At 39.6% G+C, this 24,437-nt stretch overlaps 2 protein-coding genes across 2 annotated transcripts in view; both read left to right on the top strand.

Annotated features, from left to right (window-relative positions):
* The window catches only part of LOC126484055 (retinol-binding protein pinta-like), a 308,676-nt gene that overhangs the window by 130,577 nt on the left and 153,662 nt on the right, over positions 1-24,437 (top strand). The gene's annotated exons all lie outside the window — the stretch shown is intronic.
* The window catches only part of LOC126484056 (retinol-binding protein pinta-like), a 141,804-nt gene that overhangs the window by 107,828 nt on the left and 9,539 nt on the right, over positions 1-24,437 (top strand). The window contains exon 6 of the mRNA XM_050107406.1: positions 11,968-12,073. Within this exon, the coding sequence (XP_049963363.1) occupies positions 11,968-12,073 (106 nt within the window). The remainder of the gene's footprint in view (positions 1-11,967; positions 12,074-24,437) is intronic.

Genomic DNA, 24,437 nt, shown 5'->3' with positions numbered 1-24,437 from the left:
CCGCCGCCGTCAGTGTCAGCCAGTTTGCCGTGGCATACGGAGCTCCATCGCAGTCTTTAACACTGGTAGCATGCCGCGACAGCGTGGACGTGAACCGTATGTGCAGTTGACGGACTTTGAGCGAGGGCGTATAGTGGGCATGCGGGAGGCCGGGTGGACGTACCGCCGAATTGCTCAACACGTGGGGCGTGAGGTCTCCACAGTACATCGATGTTGTCGCCAGTGGTCGGCGGAAGGTGCACGTGCCCGTCGACCTGGGACCGGACCGCAGCGACGCACGGATGCACGCCAAGACCGTAGGATCCTACGCAGTGCCGTATGGGACCGCACCGCCACTTCCCAGCAAATTAGGGACACTGTTGCTCCTGGGGTATCGGCGAGGACCATTCGCAACCGTCTCCATGAAGCTGGGCTACGGTCCCGCACACCGTTAGGCCGTCTTCCGCTCACGCCCCAACATCGTGCAGCCCGCCTCCAGTGGTGTCGCGACAGGCGTGAATGGAGGGACGAATGGAGACGTGTCGTCTTCAGCGATGAGAGTCGCTTCTGCCTTGGTGCCAATGATGGTCGTATGCGTGTTTGGCGCCGTGCAGGTGAGCGCCACAATCAGGACTGCATACGACCGAGGCACACAGGGCCAACACCCGGCATCATGGTAAGGGGAGCGATCTCCTACACTGGCCGTACACCACTGGTGATCGTTGAGGGGACACTGAATAGTGCACAGTACATCCAAACCTTCATCGAACCCATCGTTCTACCATTCCTAGACCGGCAAGGGAACTTGCTGTTCCAACAGGACAATGCACGTTCGCATGTATCTCGTGCCACCCATCGTGCTCTAGAAGGTGTAAGTCAACTACCCTGGCCAGCAAGATCTCCGGATCTGTCCCCCATTGAGCATGTTTGGGACTGGATGAAGCGTCGACTCACGCGGTCTGCACGTCCAGCACGAACGCTGGTCCAACTGAGGCGCCAGGTGGAAATGGCATGGCAAGCCGTTCCACAGGACTACATCCAGCATCTCTACGATCGTCTCCATGGGAGAATAGCAGCCTGCATTGCTGCGAAAGGTGGATATACACTGTACTAGCGCCGACATTGTGCATGCTCTGTTGCCTGTGTCTATGTGCCTGTGGTTCTGTCAGTGTGATCATGTGATGTATCTGACCCCAGGAATGTGTCAATAAAGTTTCCCCTTCCTGGGACAATGAATTCACGGTGTTCTTATTTCAATTTCCAGGAGTGTATTTCCTTGCTTATTGGATCATACTCATAGTTTTTGATCTGTAATCGAACATTCTACAAAGATTTTAGAGCTTAGTACAAGACAAAATGGTACCAGCTGTAGAAGAAATTACTATGAGGAGAGTTGCTTTTTCCTACACTCAGTAGTCTTCTGACTGGTCTATGCCAATCCCCTCCTCTTAGAGTAGGAGTTACACCAATTGTCATGGGTAATTTTATTGTTTGCGATAGGCACTTCTAACAGAACAGATTGACTGCTATAATGAAAGAATAAGCTGTGAGCTGGTTGGGAAGCAGGTGATCCACGGTCGCTCATTTGCGACAGTCACTCAAGTGCTAGTAAGTCAGTGAATCCTTAAAGAGCTGTCACCCACTTCGCTTCAGCTATCTGACCAAGACTCAATCCCAGACTCAGACTTCCATATTTCGTCGTCCATGTGTCGTAACTATACTCTTACATCCTGTTAATGTTATTCCTGTACGGGGGAAACATGTTATTTGATAGCCGAAGAGGTTAAGGCAACAGCTAGTGATAATCCGGAAATCCAGCTTCCAATAATCCCAGCCCTGCACAAATTTTCATTGTCGTCAATCCCTTAGACGGCTGGATGTGGTTCGTATAGACATTTTCAAGTCAGCTTACCTTGGTTACACTGTAGATCGCTAAAGCTGGAATCGTACCAAAAGACATTCTAAGGCAGGCTACCGATATCTACCAATCACAATGACGGATCGAAGCCCATCTTTCATAGTTACGTTGCATTGTAATACATGTGTACTACTTTACATCTGCGGAGCCGATTTAAACTAGTGAGTAAAAAAAAAGAAAAAAAAAAGAGGACCAAATATCCATATTTGGTGTAAAGTAAGCTCTACCTTATTGGCTAAAAAGGGTGTATATTGTGTCCGCAAAGTCTCTCCGCAGCAGCAAACCAAACATGTCCCGCCTTGCGCTACGCATAGCCGGCCGCTGTGACCGAGCGGTTCTAGACGCTTCAGTCCGGAACCGCCCTGCTGCTACGGTCATAGGTTCGAATCCTGCCTCGGGCGTCGATGTGTGTGACGGCCTTCGGTTATTTAGGTTTAAGTAGTTCTAAGTCTAGGGGACCGATGAGCTCAAATGTTAAGTCCTATAGTTCTCAGAACCGTTTGAACCATTTGCGCCACGCATACGGTTGTCAGCACTGCTAGTGGTTGCAGTTAATTTGGAAGAAGGGATTCAACATTATCACAATTAAAACAATGCAATTAATTGATTATAGTAATTACAATTAAATACACTGCACTCATCAATATCAGAGCAGGTGCTAGAAATGGTGGTGGTTAGTGTTTAACGTCCCGTCGACAAAGAGGTCATTAGAGACGGAGCTCATGCTCGGGTTAGGGAAGGATTGGGAAGGAAATCGGCCGTGCCCTTTCAAAGGAACCATCCCGGCATTTGCCTGAAGCGATTTAGGGAAATCACGGAAAACCTAAATCAGGATGGCTGGAGACGGGATTGAACCGTCGTCCTCCCGAATGCGAGTCCAGTGTGCTAACCACTGCGCCACCTCGCTCGGTGCTAGAAATATTCTTCTCTTTCCTGAAGGCATAGTTAACCACGTTTACATTTTTTTTACGAACCCGTTTACCAGTAGTTTACGTGTAATCGAATGCCCATAATTAATTATCGCTGTCTTCAGTTCATCTATTGTCTTTGTGTTATTTTGATACACAGATCCGCTGAGTGTGGGATAAGAGACTTTTCTTAATTATTCTGTCTCTATAGATTTCTTCTAAAAGTCGTAGCGACTAGTGTGCCGTACGAGTACTAGTGTTGTCTTGTTGGAAAAATAAATGATTGACCTCATTTTTATTCATCTAAATAGATAAATTACCTGGGAACAATAGACATCAGAAGTGGCGGTGGTATCGAAAGAGATCTGGCTTATAATTCGCACAAGCATTACGACCACCCACTCTCGGATTTTCTCTGCGTGCAATGGTGTCTCTCTTAAGGCATATTTTCTGATGACCAACTTCGTGAATTTTGGAAATTAACGTAGCCAGATCGGTGGAACCAAGCCTGATCAATGAAAAAGGTTCGATGTGAAACACCAGCTCCATATCAGTTAAAAAATCCCTGAAACCATTCAAAATACGCTACCATATTTGTTTCGCATGGTCCATGCTATGTAATTGTTGCAGAGCAGTAATTTTATACGGATACAGCCGCAATTCTTTGGTTACGGTCTTCTGTGCTGTCGTACGAGTCCTTAGCATCTTGCGCTATCCTCACTAATTTTGTTGGACTCTGCGACATGATGTCCGAAATTTCGTCGAGTTTTCGTTACGTTTAAATTGTGGTCCTACCGGTACGTGGTGCATCATGCTGTTGTATGGGATTTGCGAATTATGTCACGTACAGTGCCACGAAGTGGACGAAGCTGCAAAACGCAATCTAAATTGCCGCCTCACGTGCTCTTAATGTTGCCTCCAGTACGGAAAACCTCTTTCACTTAAAACCCTCTCGCTGTAATACTACGGGTTCTCAGTACAAGCAGGTTACGCAAGAACTAGACAGAAACACAACTGACACCTGCGATGCACTCGCAAAACTACTTCCCCCACCCTACCACTGCAGGTCCACGGAACAGGCGCAGGCGAGACTGCCACCCTGACGCTCCCCACAGGGCGTGATGGGAGACACGCCGCCGCGGAGAGAGTTGGCGGCCGCACGGTACTGGCGTAACGGACTGTAGCCCCACAAAGAACAGGCAGTGTCACCCGCTTTAGATAATCTATTGTTTGTGTTCTTTCTCTTTAATACCGGGTGATCAAAAAGTCAGTATAAATTTGAAAACTAATAAATCACGGAATAATGTAGATAGAGAGGTACAAATTGACACACATCCTTGGAATGACATGGGATTTCATTAGAACCAAAAAAATACAAAAGTTCAAAAAATGTCCTAGAGATGGCGCTTCATCTGATCAGAATAGCAATAATTAGCATAACAAAGTAAGACAAAGCAAAGATGATGTTCTTTACAGGAAATGCTCAATATGTCCACCATCATTCCTGAACAATAGCTGTAGTCGAGGAATAATGCTGTGAACTGCACTGTAAAGCATGTCCGGAGTTATGGTGAGGCATTGGCGTCGGATGTTGTCTTTCAGCATCCCTAGAGATGTCGGTCTATCACGATGCACTTGCGACTTCAGGTAACCCCAAAGCCAGTAATCGCACGGACTGAGGTCTGGGGACCTGGGAGGCCAAGCATGATGAAAGTGGCTGCTGAGCACACGACGACCAACTACGCGCGCAAGAGATCTTTCACGCGTCTAGCAATATGGGGTGGAGCGCCGTCCTGCATAAACATCGTACGTTCCAGCAGGTGTTTATCAGCCAGGCTGGGGATGATGCGATTCTGTAACATATCGGCGTAGCTCTCACCCGTCACAGTAGCAGTTACAAAACCAGAATCTCGCATTTCCTCGAAGGAAAAAGGCCCGATAACGGTAGATGTGGTAAATCCAACCCATACCGTGACTGTCTCGTCGTGCAATGGAGTTTCCACGACAGTTATAGGATTTTCGGTAGCCCAAATTCTCCATTTGTGGGCATTAACAGACCCTCGGAGCGTGCAATGAGCTTCGGCGGTCCACAACACGTTACTCAACCAATCGTCATCTTCGCCATCTTTTGAAGCGCTCACACCATAAATGCCCTCCGCTTCACTAAATCTCCAGGTAACAGTTCATGATGCCGATAGATTTAGTAAGGATAGCATCGGAGGGTACGCCTCAGTGCCAACGAATCAGTAGTGTATGGAATGCCGGTGCGACCTGCGACTGCACGAGCGCTGACTTCCCCGTGCATAGACGAACTCGCAACAGTCTCCATTTCTTCCTGAACTGTCTCAGCAGCATTACGCCTTATGCTCGGTCGGCCACTACGGGGCCTATCGTCTAAATAACCCGTGGCTTCGAACATCGAAATCATTCTCGCCACAGCTGCATTTGTCAACGGACCTTTACCCGTTCGAATCCCCTTCCTATGGCGATAGGATCGTAACGCTGAACTATCACATTCCCCATTCTGATAATACAGCTTCACTAAAAGCGCCTTTTCAGGTAACGTCAACATGCTGTGACTGCTGGCGCATCTGATTCTCTCTCTCATTACAGCTCCTTTCATACACGATTGTCATGCGCCGTCACTGACGTTTTGCTGTCCAGCACCATCTGTCGGACATTTTGTGAACTTTCTTTTTTCGGTTCTAATTAAACCCCATGTCATTACAAGCATGTGTGTCAATTTTTACCTCTCTATCTACATTATTCCGTGGTTTATTAAGTTTTCAAATTTACACTGACTTTTTGGTCACCCGGTAGGTACAGGTTCTCAACTGAAATATCACGGATTCAGTTCGGAAAAAACCATTTCCTTTAAGCAGTCGGTGACTGATTTATTACAAAGATTTTTATACACAATCATTCTTTTCAGACACAGTCATAGCTGGTTATGGCACAATGGCCGTCTTTAGATGTTGAGGCACTGCATTTGGTGATCAAATGTTCATGCGTTGTCAAGCTCTTTCACATGATGAGAATCATTGGGAAACCTGAAAACGGACAAAGCGTCACGAATGTAGCCCAAACGTTTGACATTGCTTACGGGAGTCCCGGACCACAGGCACTTCTGCCCCAAGGAAGTGACATGGTCGACCACGGTCAGTGCAGTGGCAGATAACCACTACACTGTACAACAGGCGGGAAGGGACCAACATGAAAACAAAGCGTGCAATTGCATTACCATTTAACAGGACTGCAAGTCACACAATCTCAACTCCACAGTAGCACGGAGACTGCATAGGGGTGGTCTCCCTGCCAGAGGAACAGTACGTTGTGTTCCGTTGGCAGCTGCTCATCGGTGGCACCGTGTTGTGGTGGTGCCAAGAGCGTAGGGACTGGACCACGAGGAGTGGGGTTGGGAGGACTTACCATAAAGATCAGATTCAGTCTGAGTAGTGATCCCGGGCGTATCCTCATATGGCGAGAGGTGGGAACAAGTAACGCAGTAAGGGACATAGTCGTTTGGTGGTCCAGAGGCGTAACGTTGTGGGGCCACACCGGTTTCCAAACTTTTGAACGCGGGACACTCACCGGTCAAAGTTATTCTGACACTGTACTCCTTCCACGTGTGTGTCTTTCCAGGGGTTCGCCACTGATTTCATTTTTACGGATGACGGTGCGCTACCTCTTTGAACAGCAGAGGAGCCTTTTGGAAAAAGACTGGCCATTCCCCAGAGTTAGCAGAGAAGGAGGACCTTTTGGAAAAAAGACTGGCCATTCCCCAGAGCTATATCGCATGAACCACGTGTGAGATACTTTACGGAGACGTTTTGCCACACTTGCACTTCCACCACGGCCATTCAGAACAGCGCTGGTGGAGGTATGGAACGCCCTACTAAAGGAACTCTTTACTAATCTTGTGGCCCTCATGGAATATGTTGCAGAGCATATATTGGGGTCACACGTCGTGTTAAGAATCGTGTCCCAGCATTCGTCTTCAGATGAAACTATCACTTCTGGTCGTCTCACTGTGTATTTCTTTCCATACTGTACTGTAGCAGTTCTTTCTGTGTATGGTCAAAGTTTGATTGAATTATGTTGCTTAACAGCGACAGACACATCATGCAGATGTTACTTTGGTCGCTGTAGTTTCGCACAACACTGCATGTTATTTTCATAAGAACCTGACTTCCTGTACCAATAACAAATCATCAACTTCATTTTTCAAATTTGCTTTAGATGACAATGTATCGATTTTTTATGATTTTCTCTGTCAGCTCTCGTTACTCGCTTTTTAGTTTTCTCATAATTTTCTGGCAATCAGTTTCATGTCCGTGAGGATATTTTTTCTGATTATTCGACTAATTTCTTTCTGCAAAAGTTGTCTGTTGAGCCCTTCATTGAATGTAATCACAACCTTATTTTATAATGTGTTCATTTCTTCGATGGTATTAATTATTGGATGAAGTGACATAAAGTGAGCGAGGTGGCGCAGTGGTTAGCACACTGCACTCGCACTTGGGAACAAGACGGTTAAAACCCGCTTCCCGTCATTCTCATCTAGGTTTTCTATGATTTCCGTAAATCGCTATAGGCAAATTCCGGGATGGTTTCTTTGAAAGGGCACGGCCGACTTTCTTCCCCATCCTTCCCTAATCCGATGGCGCCGATGACCTCGCTGTTTGGTCCCCTCCCCCAAATCAACCAACTAACCAAGTGACGTAAGATACATACGATTGTTTCTTCCTAAGTCTTCCTCTTTGCTTAGACTGAAGTCAGTTAAGTTCGCTAGTCATACTGTCAGTGTAGGCGTTTCGCTCCTGTTTATCATGTTTCCGACCCTCCGATTTTTCATTTTGTTCTTGCTTGTCTCTTCTCTCTTACATCAAGCCTTGTGGGACTTTGCATTTTATCTGATAGTACTGAAGATTGACAACCTTCATGACAGATCAACCTACTCTCTCTTCACATCTCGATGTTTCCAAAAATTGTCTTCTGTTGAAGCATCTAAATTCACGGTTGTTGATTATATTAGAGTTATCGACTAAAAGGATTTTTTTTCACAGAATACACATAACACACCAATCTCGGAATAGATCTCATGTATGCTCCAAGATTACAAATCGCAACCTGTAGCTGTTCTGTTCATTAGGAAACGAAATAATCATCATGTTATCTCACTGACAGTTTTTTAGAAATATATTGCAATATATACTGCATGTTGGAGTGCAAGACTTTTGACACCTCAATTAATTGGTAGCTTATATAGTTTAAAAAGAGAAATATATGAAGTGAAGTAATATACACGGGAAATCAATAGTCTGTGGTGGCAGCAATAACAGGATTTCTAGTCAGATGACTACACAGTTACCAACACAACATCAAATAGCGGTAATGCAGGAGTTGGACTAATCATAAATAAGAACATTGTAATCTGGGTGAACTATTACGAACATCGTAGTGAATGCATTATACCAGGTGGTAGAGACAGATAACCAAGACCAACTGCGATAGTACAAATTTATATGTCTACTAGCTCCCAAGAACATGGAGACATTGAAACAAATGTGCGATGAAAAAATATGCCTTTTTCAGTTCGTTAAGGGAGACGAAAATATAAATTCATTGGGGATGGAATTCTGTACTAGAAAAAGTAAAAGAATGAAAAATAGTAGGAGACCATGGACTCGGGGAGAGAAATGAAAGGGGAAGACGCCTGGTAGAATTTTGCACAGAGTACAATTTAATCATTGCAGACACTTGTTTTAATAAATTGAAGATACAGCAAGGCTTGGGGTAGAATATGAACTGCGAACCATTCTTCCAGCAAGTTAATTACTATAGTTTCTGGCACAGCGTTTTTACGTACAGTACTTGGTTCCTATGTGGCCCACTCCAGGACACTGTCACCTGTTGCTTTCACTCAACGTCTGTCGATGCCCCACGTAAATATGATGTTCACACACTGTACCCGTAAACGTGTTAATTTTCTAGGTTCACCTGACTTTTAGCTATCTTTATATTTACTGGCTTTTCTCTTATTCGTAGTCACTGGTTATTTGTTGTGAAATTGACACAAAATGTCATTGCTACTGGGCGTCAGTGCACGAAGATAATAGTTTATGTAACACTTGTGGGCCTAATCACAGAACATTGCTCAAGTGAATGGGGTACATATAAAGAAGGAGTAACTGGGATTTTGAACGTATGCTATGAAGGGCAGCAGGAAATGGTCACAAGTTTCCTTGACCCGCTGGATACCGTTACGGTAATGCTGGACAACCTCGACTCGCAGACGCTTGAAGACAGACACCAACTATCCATTGACAGTCAATTTACGAAGTTTCAAGAGGCAATATTAAGCTACGAACTGAGCCATATTTGGCAACCGCATACGTGTAGCTCACTTAGGGACTGAGAAGAAAGTTTACTGCACGCATATACAGAGTGGTCAGCAAAAGTCTCAAAAACTTATAAGTGTGATGCAGGGTTAAGGGAAAAAAATCGGTACGTTTCCGAGTTTATTAGCTTTGAAGTCAGCCGATCAGGGTTACGCGCGCAAATCAAGCTACATGCGAAATACAGTTAATGTCTGTTGTTCTCATAGCGTTGATGACAGCGCACGAAAATGCACAGCCTTTGACTCGGGTTCAGTCCTCACTATCGTCCCACGTCCACCTTTTTTAGCCCTCGCTTGTTCGGTTTTAGGTAATCCAGTGAAGAACACGTTCGGCGATACCGTCTCTGGCAGACCGCTCGAAATTGCACTCGTAACGGCCTGACTGGCTACTTCAGTGCGGAAACGGCACAACGTAAAGATTTTTTTCTTAACAATTATTTCTCAACACAAGCTACACTCCTGCACAGTTACGTCCTTTTCGGACAGTTTCTGACCACGCTGTATATATTCAAGCAGTCATTATCGCACCAAATGGGAATGGAATGGGAACAAACCGCTGATATGTAGTAGTGTGGAAAGTACCCGCTGGTTTCATTTTATATATTTTTTTACTTACACATCAAGTTCCGTAGGACTAAATTGAGGAGCATATGTCCTAGGTCATTTAAGGTGTCAGTACATGAAATTACAACATAAAAGTAATAACAGATAAAAATAAAATGTTTATGAACCTGAAAAAAGTCAAGCCATAAGTTTACACGAACGCAATCAACAATACAAGAATCAGCTTAATTTTTCAAGGAACTACTCGATAGAACGGAAGGGGTGACCCATGAGGAAACTCTTCAGTTTCAATTTGAAAGCACATGGATTACTGCTAAGAGTTTTGAATTCTAGTGGTAGTTTACTGAATATGGATGCAGCAGTATACTGCACACCTTTCTGCACAAGAATTAAGGAAGTCCTATAAAAATGCAGTTTGATTTCTGTCGAGTATTAACTGAGTGAAAGCTGCTTATTCTTGGGAATAAGCTAATATTGTTAACAAGGAATGACAGTAGGTAATATACATATAGCGAGGCCAATGTCGAAATACACAGACCCGTGAACAGGGCTCGACAAGAGTTTCATGAACTTACACCACTAATTGCCCGAACCGCCAGTTTCTGAGCCGAAAACAGTCTTTTAGGATGTGAAGATGTTACCCTAAAATATAATACCAGACGACATAAGCAAATGAAAGTGAGTAAAGTAGACTAATTTTCGTTTCGAACGATCACTCACTTCAGATACCGTTCGAATAGTAAAAATGCCAGAAGTAAGTCTTTTAACATGATCCTGAACGTGTTCTTTCCACGACAGTTTACTAACTATCTCAACACCTAGAAATTTGAACTCTTCAGTTTCACTAATCATATGCCCGTTCTGGGAAATTAAAACGTCAGGTTTTGTTGAATTGTGTGTTGGAAACTGTAAAATCTGAGTCTTACTGTGATTTAGCGTTAGTTTCTTTTCTATAAGCCATCAAAGTATGTCATAAACTGCAGTATTTGAAACCGAGCCAATGTTGCACACAATATCGTTTACTACCAAGCTAGTGACATCAACAAACAAATATTTTAGATTTAATCGTAATACTAGAGGGCACATCATTTATATAAATAAAGAACAGGAGTGGTCCCAACACTGATCCCAGGGGCACCACCCCCCCCCCCCCCAACTTGACTGTACCCCACTCAGACCCCACATCACAGCCATTCTCAACACTGTGAATAATAACCTTTTGCTGACTGTTGCTAAAGTAAGATGTGAACCAATTATGAGCTACTCCCCATGTTCCGTAATGGTCCAACTTCTGGAGCAATAATTTGTTATCAACACAATCAAAAGTAGGTAAATCAAAAATTATGCCTAGCGTTTGAAACCTTTTGTTTATCACATCCAGTACATCACAGAGAAAAGACAATATAGCATTTTCAGTTGTTAATCGACTTCTAAATCCGAACTGTGCATTTGTTAGGAAATCGTGTGATTTAAAATTATCAATTATCCATACATATACAGCCTTTTCAATGACTTTAGCAAGCACTAATGGCATTGAAATAGGTCTAAAATCGTCTATATTATCCATTTATCCTGTTTTATTAAGCAGCTTTACTACTGACTACTTTAATCGTTCAGGAAACTGACCATTCCTAAAGGAAAAATTACATATACGGCTAAATACAGGGCTAACATGTGCAGCACAGTACTTAAGTAAGTCCTTAGTATTCAGTGATTTAACTATTGACTCAATCTCCCCCTTGTCTGTATCGCAGAGGAGTATTTCAGACAGCAATCTCGGAAAGGCATTTGCCAAGAAAGTTATCAGATGGCCTGTAGAAAATTTTTTTTTTAATTCACCAGGAATCCTCAGGCAATGGTTGTTAAATACTGCACATATATCTGACGTATCAGTAAGAGAAATATTTTTACTACAAACTAATTTCCTTCCACAACTGACCATATGGTTTTAATTTTATGCTGTGAATGAGCTATTCTATTTGCATACGACATACTCTTTGCCTTCCTAATAACATTTACAGCACCTTACAGTACAGTTTGCAATGGGAGGCTGTAGCTTGAATGTCACTACTTCTAACATGTTGATATAATTTACGCTTCACAGTGATTTGCAGAGTGTGGATATTGACGCAGATGTAAGTGCACGATGGGGCTTTTGTCACTGAGACTGCGTAACTGAAAATGTTGCTCTGTTTCAGATACACGTTCATCCCCCAGGAACGACGACGCTGTTTGACCACGTGGCAAAGGAATATCTGCCGGATGAACTAGGAGGCACTGCCGGTCCTATCGACAAATATGCCTGTAAGTATGCGACGACACTAGAGATCCCCTTAGAATGGTGGAACGATACTTTGAAGTTCACAAACTAATATCTCGTGATAATTCTGTTGCTTTCACTGTGGGCACTTGTTGATAAACTATTGCTTGCAAATACACACTTTTTCGCAATTGTTTCACAAACTATTTATTTTTATGACCCAGGTTTCAGGTTAGTAGCCCATTGTCTTCCATTATTACTGAAAGAGATAAATATGCTGAGATTCTTTCGACTCTTTGGTTAGAGGACTGTGCAATCTTCTTTTACTGCATAACGAGTGCAAATAACGCTGTACTGGGTGGGATGTATTAGTGCCGAGTAGTGCGTCTTGTGCTGTTGTCTAACAGACGCCTGAATAGTTAAATGACAAAGGTGCAACCGCAAGTGCCATAGTCGACATACTTAAAGCAGACCGCACTCCATGAAAGTAAAAAAAAAGGGGAGTTGTCATTCCGTCGCAGACTTGAAGTAGACGTCCGCCATCTTACATATCCCAAAAGATTGGCGGCATCGCCCTCATACACTGAAGTGCCAAAGAAACTTGTACACCTCCCTAATATAGTGTAGGATCCCCGTGAGCACGCTCAAGTGCCACAACGCGATGCAGCAGGGACCCGACTGATGTCTGAAGTAGTGCTGGAGGGATCTGACACCGTGAGTAGTAAGTGGGAACGTTGAGCGCAGTCGCAGGTTACTTAATGATGATGTTATTCATTTTCTTATAAACTCTTTTCTCTTATAAACTCTTCAACTAGCCACTTACTTACCAATATTTTGTAGAAACGGATGCAAGCCACAAATTTTTAAAAATTTTCAACTAAAATTCTATGCTGCGAATCTTATGTCAAAGTCCTTTTACCATACATCACTACATACATAAGTGTATCTTTCGGAATTTTATCATTGAAAGTTGCACACTGCTTCATTGTAGTTTTCTGTGTAGCTAAAACATTCATTCTTCTAGACATATTTATAACATAGACATTTTTATAAGGAAATAACTCTCGACAGATCCACAGAAAAGTGCAAAACATTCACTATCGAGCATCATCCACGCGTTTCCGCGTTCAGGCCTCTGCCCTGTATACACGACACTTCACGAAGACTAAGTTCAGAATTAACTGAACCGCTTCATTTTTTTCGAGTCGTTATTAAATACACAGGCGAGGATAGAAAATGTTTTCTCTAGTGGCTAGCACTACCCATGCATAACGTACTTCTGACTTCGTGAGATTATGGCCATATCCTTCAGTCGACGTATCTGCAGTGAGTTTTGACAGATTAAAGAAGTTTCCAGTTCTACATATCTAGTTAGTATTTGTGTGACAAACCTGGTTCGAGAAAAAACAAAATTACACAGATTTCTAGTTCAATATTTTAAATAGTATTACTCAGAATAGCTGTTAAACAGTTTAATTAGATTATTATCAAAGTTTAAATGATCAAAATCGATGCAGAAATAGCAGAGTTATCGTAATATTAATTTTCTGCGTCCAGAGACATCTATCGAGAGCTTGCTTAACTGCTGCAAGACAAGTGTAGCTGAGAGCGACAGAGACAGAGAGATAAGAGGCGGAGCTAGTTATCTGAAGGTCGCGCAGCTGTTATAAAAGTCTCCAGTTTCTGTTAGTCACCAGTGGAGTTTGCGATCTCATACGGACAGGAGTTATGCAATTTCTAGCGCACGCTGCGGCCAGACGCAGTCTGAAGACTGTCAGCAGACGTCGACACTTAATAATTACACAACAAACTCTCCATCATGAAATTCGTTATCATTATTTTTAGTTCTCGTCATTCTTTTATATTTTAGTTTAATTTTACCAACTTTAAAAAATTTTAAGTCCCAGTTATCCATTATTTTATTGAATCTTTCTGGCAAAATAATTTTAAGCTTATTATCGAGCTCAAGACGAATTTTATCACCATATCTAGTCTTTAAGCGTTCACAGTCAGTAATGTAATAGTGCTCGCTTACATCACGCTCACTAGTCTTTTTAAACAAATTAGAATTTTTACATTATTGAGACTATTCAGTAAAGTGTCCATTTATATAGAATAAAATTTTAATAATCTTTTAAATTTTAATCTTTACAAATATGACTAATGGATGGGATGAATTTCAATTTGACATATTTGTCGAAAGAAGTTATAATACAAGAGAGAAACAAGCCATCATTAATTATAGAACACTTGAGAAGTCAGAGGCATAGTAAACATGTTAGTGCACTAAAGAGAATTTATGGAGAAGAATGCTAAAAGTACTTTGGTAACTATGAGGAAACAGATATAGAAATATGGGAGCAAAAAGAAAATTCCATTTCTCTCTTTTCTATGACAGTAAAACAAACAGTAGATTTTAATTTACCAATTAATAATCTATGTACAAAATTACATTAAAGCTTATTCATTATTTTTGAAAGTTTATCACTCTATAACCAAAAAGTTAAACAATCTAGAATACAACAAAATACAACTAACTACTTTATTCTATTTGTATAAGTCATGTGGTATGAATTTTTTATTTACATTAGAAGATATAGATAATTTTTAATAACCATAAGGCACTGTATCATAGTTATCTAAAACAATTCTTTTATGATACTGAAACGAAAATTCTTTCATAACTTGTTTGTTTACCAGATTTTTAGTATCAATATCTCATGTTATCGGATTGTATTCTAACTGTATCTTTTCTTTAACTTCACTTTCTATTAACCTTATCATTGATTCGCGATTCAACTTTTGAATATTTTGTAATTTAGAGTAAAGCCTTTTACCTTCATTTCTGTCTTATTATCGTTTTTCCTGTAATAATAATTATTTGGACCTATTGAAGCCCAATCTGTAATCCAATTATTTCCTAATTCATCTGTCCAGTCACCTTATATACAACCTGTTTCCACAGTATTTTTACCATCATCAATATATACTACAGAATCAGTATCAAAATATGCAACAGATTCTCCTAGTTTATCTAACATATCATACAATCTAAGCCTTGCATTTGATGTAGTGAATTCAGCTATGAAAATATAAGTAGCTGCATTGTTTTCCACATAATAATCTTTGAAATTGTACCTCATCTGAACCATCTGCTCTATATTAAAATTTACATCTAAGTTATCTAATCGATCATCCAGTAATATCTCATAAAATCGTTGCAAATCTGTCACATATTCTGTTTGACTCATATTTTGCCTTTGTCCTAATTTGTCCCATAATGAATTAAGACATATCTTATCAACCACTCCTTTTCCAGGATTTTCCTTTATTCTATCACGATTCAAGTCAATATCCAACTTCTCTTTAACTATTTTGATGTATTATTCGTCACTATCAAAATTATGAGAACTAGTTTCTAATTTTATTTACATAAAGTCTTTCACATAATGTTTAAACAGGAGATTGCTTTTATTTTTAAAATCCCATACTTCATAAACTTTTAAAACTTGATATCCTTTTTCTACAGCTTTCTTTACTTCACCAGTCATGCAAGTTTCAATAAAACTTCTTTCTTTATTACTGTGATTGCATCTACTTATTTGTTCTTCTACACATTTGACACACACACAGGAAACAATAGTTTTTCATTTTTATCGATTTGCATGCATAAAGGTAAAACAGGATGATAAAATCCTTTAGGAGCTAATACTTTACATTTTATTAAGCCATACCAATTTTAAGAATAATATCTTGGTCTATATGTTTTTCTTGGATGTTGTTTAAGATAGTAATCATAATATTGCACAGTAGGATAAATACCACATACATCAATATATCTAATTTTTGAGCTAATACCATCTGCTTTAGCACTTAATTTTATTGCATTTGTTTGTCCACCATAAAACACACCTCTTGGATTCAATGGTTCAATGACTTCCAGTAATTGCTTAAGCATTTTATACTCTTTTGAGTTCATCCAATCACATTTCCACATTTCCACTAAATTGTATCCAGCATTCCGTAATTCTGCACTTCTTCTTAAAGTCTTTTGATAAATATCATTCATAGTTCCCTTATTTTTGTTGGTAATTCTTTCACTTATGAAACATTTTTTACATCCATGCCAATAACAACCAAGGTATTGATAAATAGTGTTAGTTTCTTTATCAAAACGATCTACTTTTGCTCCTGCAGTTCTTACTTCTCCACCTTTAAGAGCATGTGAGATATTATTGTTGTTTAAACTGTTCAACCAAGCTATTGATTGTTTACTGCAATTCTCCTTCTGTTCTTTATCCAATACAGCGATTGTATTTTCTGGTAAATATTTCGATCTGTAAATTGCCATACAAACGCCAGCAATTGTTAAATAACAGAATGGATCAATGTTAGCAATTTCCAGAAACTGTTTTCTTGATTCCAAACAGCCTCTTCTTAATATATCTACATCATAATTACAATACTCGTTAATTTCTTTCTTCATATTTAACACATAATTTCTTTAACTCTAGAGCTGTGCCATTTGAGAAATGCTTCTCTATCTTTCGGTTTCATAGTGTCAACACAGTAATAACTAGTATCAGGCATTGGTCCTATGCAGTTTTCATTTTCTGGCGTATTGAATAAATGTGGGAAGTAACCTTTCTTCAAATCTTTCAAATCAAAAGTTTTTGGAAAACTACTATGTGGACCTTGTACAAAGTTACTACTATCTATAATTTTTATACCCTATTGTTTGATCTCCAATAACATTAGTTTAGTTCCTGTGTAGATGGTATATGGCCTTGTTGTATTTTCAACACAGTACTTCAAAATGAATTGGGAATCATAACCTTTTGCATAGTGAGCTATGAATGTGTGATAACTGTTGTTTGCAGATATCATCCACTTACAGAATTCATCATTTGTCTTAAATTTATAAACAGTATCACCTTTAAAATTGTAGACAATTATAAGATTTGGAAAGTGTGTTCCAGTTTCTTGAGTTGCTTTGTAATGAAACCATATGTATCTCTCAGTATAGGTACAATTCACTTTCTTAGGGAAATCTTTTTTTACAACATTAAAATCTTCACCACCGACTATTTTATTGCATTTGAAAATTTGAAGCACTGGTAAATATAAAAATCTTGGAATTCTCCATTAACATAGCAACATTCTTTACTACAATTTGGGCAACCTTGCACTATAAATACTTCACCAAATTTTCTTTCACAGATACCACCTTTTTGAAATACAGGTTGCAATTAACATTTATGATTTCCAATTTCCAGTACTTGTTGACAATTTCTACAAAGTTCAAAGCCACATTTATGTTCTTTAGATCTTAAACAAATCTTTTTACATCCTTCACACATGTAAGCTGTATCACAAACTTCTTCGTTACTGTTCAAGCATGCTTCATTATTACAGTATCTATTGCATTTCTCACAGTAAATCTTATTTTCTTCACTTTCATGTTCCGGACTTTTGCATAATATGCGTACTTTTCGCTGCACTTTACATCTGTGAGCATCATTGTTGTTATAGAGCTTGTTGCATTTATTACAGAAGTATACTGATCCCAAGAGAGCAGTCATACTATTAATTACATCAAAATGGTTGTGATCTTTGTACAGATAAATCTTAATTTCTTTCTCACAAGCACTATAGATAACTGCATTAAAATTTTCAGCACATACAACATTTATTTGAATATCCAACAATTCTTCTACATTTTTAATGTCATCTAAAGTAAATCCTTCTTCATTGTATTTGCCCAACTGATTGCATAATATATTGGTTAACTCCTTATGCAATTTGTATTTATCTCTTTCTCTGATTTTCTTAATCTCGTTTGTAGTTAGTTCTTTTCCTAAAATATTATTTGTTTGGTATGTCAAAACCACAATTACAGCTCTAGGACAGCAGAGATTATCATCATTTTTAATTCTTGTGATGCATATCTTAGTCATTTTGTCTTCAGCCAGATTTATTATTTTTTTACCTTAACTGCCTCTGGGAATTGCTATCTGAATATTAATTGACGTTTCTGCTATATCAACAGTTTCATATGATGTTAAGATATCCCTCATTTTATAGTATAAGACTTTAATAGATTATTGAGTATTATTTGATGCTTTATAACCTGTAGAAATTGGATAAAACATTTTTGGGTTATTGACTGTTATATTCAGTTTATCTCCTTTCCTGAAATTTGTCCTCTTTTTAGCTACTTCCATGGATTTGAGTGCTTTCGTTATATAATCTGTTCTCTCACTAACAGTATCGAGTTTTGCGATGTTAGCATCGTTAAAAACAATTTTATAGTCAACAGACCATGCTTTAAATTTTTCATTAAATTTAGATCTAATATCTTTCTTCTCAAATAAATGGTTTTTAGTTGGCTCATCATCCTTTTCTTGCTCAAATATTTTACTACTAACTGGGTAAATTTGATATAACCTCACTATATATTCCTCTCTCCTCAATTCTATAAAAGTAATTTATATTTGGTACACGCTTTGGTTTTGATCTAGTTGTTTGAAATACATCTGGATGAAATTTTAACTGTTGTAATACAATGGCATTAATTAACTCTGATTTCTTTAATGCATTCTCTCCTTTTATACCAATATTCTTAGCACTAGCTTTGAGTTCAGTTACTTTCAATTTTCAAGAGATCTTGTGGGAAGAGGTAAATTATTTGAAATAATTAAGTTGATAAGGCCATCTTTTCTAAGTGCGCTATATCCTTGTAAATTATTCATTCTGCAATAATCACGAAGTTGAGCAATTGTAAAACCTTTCAGAAATGCCTACATTTATTAAGGATAAATTTTATTAGATTTGAAAAATTAGAAATTAGCAGCAAAGGTGACTACTAATTTATTTAAGATAATTTTAATGGATTTGAAAAATCAGAAATCAGCAGCAAAGGTGACTACTAATTTATTTAAGATAAATTTTAATAGATTTTAAAAGTTAGAAATTAGCAGCAAAGTCAAATTTTTAGTAGACTAAGTATGTAGTTCATATTTAATGTGCGTATTTGTCTGTAAATCTTTTTTGAGGTCGCTTTCAACTACTTCTTTTCCACACTCACACACTATTTTCCTTTTATGTCTATATTCTGGTTGACAAGTCTTACATCTACTTGTGAGCTTGTCCCTAGATATATGACGTACGTAAAAACAGCCAAGATCTTTAATTTTTTGACAGCCAATTATTTTTTAAAAAGGTTTTAACTGCTGTTGTTGCTTGTGAAAAGAAAGAAAATCTTTCATGTCCTTAAACATTGCCAAAGGACTCTTATAATTAGATATAAACTGTTCAAAATAGTCTTTTTTGATATTATATCCATTTCTTGTAAACACTTTATGAAATTCTTTACACATATATGAAAGCTTATCCTTTGAGCATTTGTGTGAATAAAAGTTATCAATTGATTTCTCTACATCACATTTTTACACTTCTTGTGCACTTCCATTTATTGAGATAAGATTTCATTAATAATTAAAAATTTTTATTAATAAATAAATCCTCTTTCATGTTGCTGTGGGATTGATAGCTGTGTAGACAAAGTATTTACACTCTTAATTTTCATTCTATCACTAGTATTTCTACTGCCTTTTTTTTCCTTTATGAGTTTTTAGTACAATACACACTTCACGAAAAGGAAATTATTATCTTTAATGATACACTTTTAAAGCAATTGGAGACATCCGAATAGTTACGAAAATTTTAATTTACTAATGTATTTTTATTCTATATTAAATGGAAACATCTAATGCAGTTGTTGCATGTTCAGAATTTAACATTTTCGAATTCATTCAAGAAAGGAAGTATGAATTAAGTTTAGGAAGTTGGGTCAATGACAATTGGATTCCTTTGTTTGAAGAGAAGAACGAGTTAATCACCAACGACATTCTTAAGTTTTTGTATGGAAATACAGTATCCTCCTCCGGCTGCAGCAATGTCGGACATTTGATGTTTTACCGGATTCCTGATATCCATGATACAATTGTGAAATAGTCGTACAGGAAAATCCCCAGTTCTTCGTTACCTGAGAGATGCTGTGTCCAATCGCTGATGCACCGATTATAACACCATGTTCTAACTCACTTAAATCTTGATAACCTGCTCCTGTAACAACAGTAAGCAATCTAACAGCTGCTCCAGACACTAGACTTACATGTTTTGCCAGCCGAAGGCCCGTGTTCGACCTGTTTACATATCTCTGTATTTGAATAAACATGCCTTTACCAGTTTCTTTGGCGCTTCATTGTGCATGGAGGAAAGATAATTAAGGGAGGTGGCACTACAGACTCAAGTCATAGATAATATCGAATGTTTTTTTTGTTCTTGGATGTGTATTTGGTCCATAATACAACACTGTAAGAGTGACGTCATGGGCAAGTGTCACTGCTGTGAACTTGGGGGTAGGAATGCGGTGAACCTAATGTTTAGGACTAGTTACGACGGCCGACATCTGATTCAAGTTTGTGTCGCAATGGTACCTACCCTATGTTTTTTAGCTCAATGCATTTATACCTACTTGGTTAATCTCAGTGATATCTCCTCGTGACGTCACTCTGAAGTGCCCTTTCTCAGTTTCGACCCTTCAGTATACTTATCGACTTTCCAGGCCGTATCCCAAATAGTATTTGGTGCTTTCATTGTGCAGAAATGTAGTTGTTTCATAAAAATGCGTCGTTTACGGATGTACTAATCGATACGATCGTAATCCAAAATTTATGGGCTAACAAAGAGCATGTACGTAAGTTTTTCGCAAACGTGAACATTATAAATATTGTGCATACTACAGGCATTAAAAACAGTTTTCTATCACCTCGATTCCGAGAGTTTCGCAACCTGTACAATAAACTGGAATAGAGATCAACATAAACATCATTTCCTCCATTCCGAACAACATCGCTTTGGTTCACTTCGAGACACCTGGACACTTCCCTTGTTGAGAGCCCTTCCTGGCACAAAGTAACAACGCGGACGCGATCGAATCGTAATTTTGGCTGTCTAGGCATGGTTCAACTACAGACAACAAGAGCTGTGTTCCTCCTTCCTGTTGGAATGACTAGAACTGATCCACTGTCGTACCCTGTCCGTCTAAGAGGTGCTGCTCGTGCATGGTTGTTCACATCTTTAAGCAGGTTTAGTGACATCTCTGAACAGTCAAAGGGACTGTCACTGTCATACAATATCCTCAGTCAACGTCTATCTTCAAGAGTGGTGGAAACCAGGCTGATGCAAATTTTTTTTTTTTTTTGATCTGTGCAGTTGGAAGCAGAAAATGTAACGAACAATAAGCAGTACCAGTAAGCAAGCAAGCATTGCTTTCTCTGAGTTCCAGCTTCATTTGCTATCGATATAAATATAGTAAACGGGAAGTAAACCGATTACAAAAGCATTCTTTTCACACCACGTACTTCTCTTCTTGATTACTCGAGATACATCAACAAAAAACAAGTTACGACAACGAGGCTATATGTGATGTATCACTAGAGTAAATAAGCATTAAAGGACAAAAAATCGTTCGAAATTGCCTTCCTTACACTAAGTTTTTCATGAAAGCACCGTAATTTTTAATATTAAAAGAAGGTGTTGCGTGCACACGACAGAATTAGGTGAATAAGGAGCAATCGTAAACAATCTGCTAATGCTTTGGACAAATTAAGATGCTTCAAACCAACGTACCGTGTAAGTTTATAGCGCCATCTCTCTTCTTTTTTTACTTCCATGCGCCGCCAGGCACAGTATTGTATTATCGGTGACGTCTCCACTATTCTTACTTCTTATGTCAGTGCTAAGTGTAATAAAACTCAGAAGGAGCGACCCTGGTTTCAATGATTCGTGAAGGTAGTAGTGTTCTAACCTGGAATATTTGTTGTTAACTGTATTGCACCATCTTAGGCACGTAAGAGAAATTTCATTTTTGAAGTTAAATAGATGTAAGAAGATTACTCTAAATATTTATGAAACTAGTTTTTGACTTAGAAGATCCATATTCATTGTATGTATAACAGACTGAGGCAGCATATAATTCGTGGAAGACTTTACATCTACATCTACATGAATACTCTGCAAATTGCACTTAAGTGCCCGGCAGAGGGTTCATCGAACCACCTTCACAATAATTCCCTATTATTTCACTTTCGGACAGAGCGAGAAAAATAACGAACCCTTATATCTTTCCGTGCGAGCTCCGATATCCTTTCTTTTATTATGATGATCGGTTTTCCCTGTGTGGGTGGCGTCAACAAAACATTTTCCCATTTGGAGGAAAAGTATGGTGATAGATATTTCGTCAGAATATCCCGCCGCACCGACAAACGCCTTTGTTTTAATGATGTCCACCACAAACCCTGTATCATGTCAGCGACACTCTCTCCCCTATTTCTCGATAGTAGAAATCGTGCTGTCCGTCTATGAACTTTCTCGAAGTGCACCGTTAATCTGGTAAGGGTTTCACACCAGGCAGAAGTACTACAAAGGAGGGCGCACAAGCGTAGTGCAGGCAGTCTTTTTAGTAGATTTGTTGCATCTTCTAAGTATTCTGGCAATAAAACACAGCCTTTCATTCGCATCCCGCAAAACATTTTCTATGTGTTCTTTCCAATTTAAGTTGTTCGCAGTTGTAATTCCTAGGTATCTAGCTGAATTCACGGCCTTTAGATCTGAGTGACTTATCGTGTAACCGAGGTTTAACGGATTTCTTTTAGCTCTCATGTGGACGGCCTCACACTTTTCATTATTTGCGGTCAATTGATAATTTTCGCACCATAGAGATATCTTTTCTTAATCGTTTTACAATTAGTTTTTCTGTTCTGAAGAGTTAACTAGATGATAAATGAGATTGTCACCTGCAAACAACCTGTGACAGCTGTTCAGATTGTCTCCTAAACCGTTTATGTAGATATGGTACAGCAGAGGGCCTATAACACTATCTTGGGGAATGCCAGAAATCACTTCGGTTTTACTCGATGACTTTCCGTCAGTTACTACGAAATGTGATGTCTCTGACAGGAAATCACGAATCTAATCGCATATCTGGTGCGGTATTCCATAAGCACGCAATCTCATTACAAGCCATTTGTGATGTACGGTGTCAAAAGCCTTCTGGAAATCTGCAATTTCGACACGGTTGTAATATTTCTCTTGTCATCACTGGACAATTTAACTTGCAAATCGCATTCACTCCGCTCACGAACACCGAATTTATATGTGACAAATCACCGTTGCACACAGCCGAGCCCATGACCTCCCTGCACCGCCTAGACACTATTTCTATGTAAAGATTTTCATGGGGCGCAGCAGCATCTTGAGACCAACGTATAAGATGGGTGAACTTCATCAAGTGAGTGGAACTGTCCACATGGTGTGAGTGATGAAGAGTTAAAGCTATAGCGGCAGATCATGCAGTAATGTCGCTCAGTATTAAAGATGAATAATTGCATCTTGACATCAGAACAAAATTTTATCTTTGGACATCAAGTGTAATTATTCGTGATGCTTGACAATGATGCTATTACTAAAAATTCAAGTACCTACGAAAGAGCTACTTTAAAGGTTAAATCTGTTACCCAGCAGGACCAGTTGCGCCAACGGCCTTGCCGCAGTGGTAACATGGGTTCCCGTCAGATTACCGAAGTTAAGCACTGTTGGGCTGGGCTAGCACTTCGATGGGTGACCATCCATTCTGCCCAGCGCTGTTGAGTAGTGTAGTGCACTCAGCCCTTCTGTGGCAAACAGAGGAGCCGCTTTATTGAGAAGTAGCCGGCTCCGCTCACGAAAATTGACATACGGCCGGGAGAGTGGTATGCAGAGGACATGCCCCTCCATATCTGCATCCAGTGACGGATATGGGCTGAGGATGACACGGCGGCCGGTCGGTACCGATGGGCCTCCATGCCTGTTCGGAAGGAGTTTAATTTTTTTTTAGTTTTATCAGTACCAGTTAGTGAACTATTGATTCAAGAGCTGAAATATCCAGCTACTTCGAACTTTATAATTTTCTCCGCATGAAATGGCATGCTCAGTGCGAGTGCGTACTGTGTAGTCGGAACTCATTAGATCACACACACCACTTGCTATTAAAACCACTTGACCTTGCCCATTACAAACACTTTCTTATGGATACGTACAGTTCAATAGCCAAATAACAAAATAAACAAAAACACACATCCTGTTCTGTACATAGTTCCGCGTAGTCAGCGCGTACACAACTTTCCCACTAGAGCGCGCCCCACTAAGCACAACAGCGCAGGTGCAGCACTCGTCCATCTCTGCACTACGAGATGGCGCTGCCTTAGAGATGGACGCGCGAGGTGTTAAACAAGTGTACAGACCTCCAATTAGTCAGTCTGATTTTGTCTGCACCAGTCTGTACCAGTCTGCATTAGTCTGTAC

The sequence above is a fragment of the Schistocerca serialis genome, chromosome 6, assembly GCF_023864345.2.
Source record: "Schistocerca serialis cubense isolate TAMUIC-IGC-003099 chromosome 6, iqSchSeri2.2, whole genome shotgun sequence".
In the NCBI taxonomy this organism is placed as follows: Eukaryota; Metazoa; Arthropoda; class Insecta; order Orthoptera; family Acrididae; genus Schistocerca; species Schistocerca serialis.
Note: the sequence above shows the minus strand (reverse complement) of the source record. Positions and strands in the feature narration are given on the sequence as shown.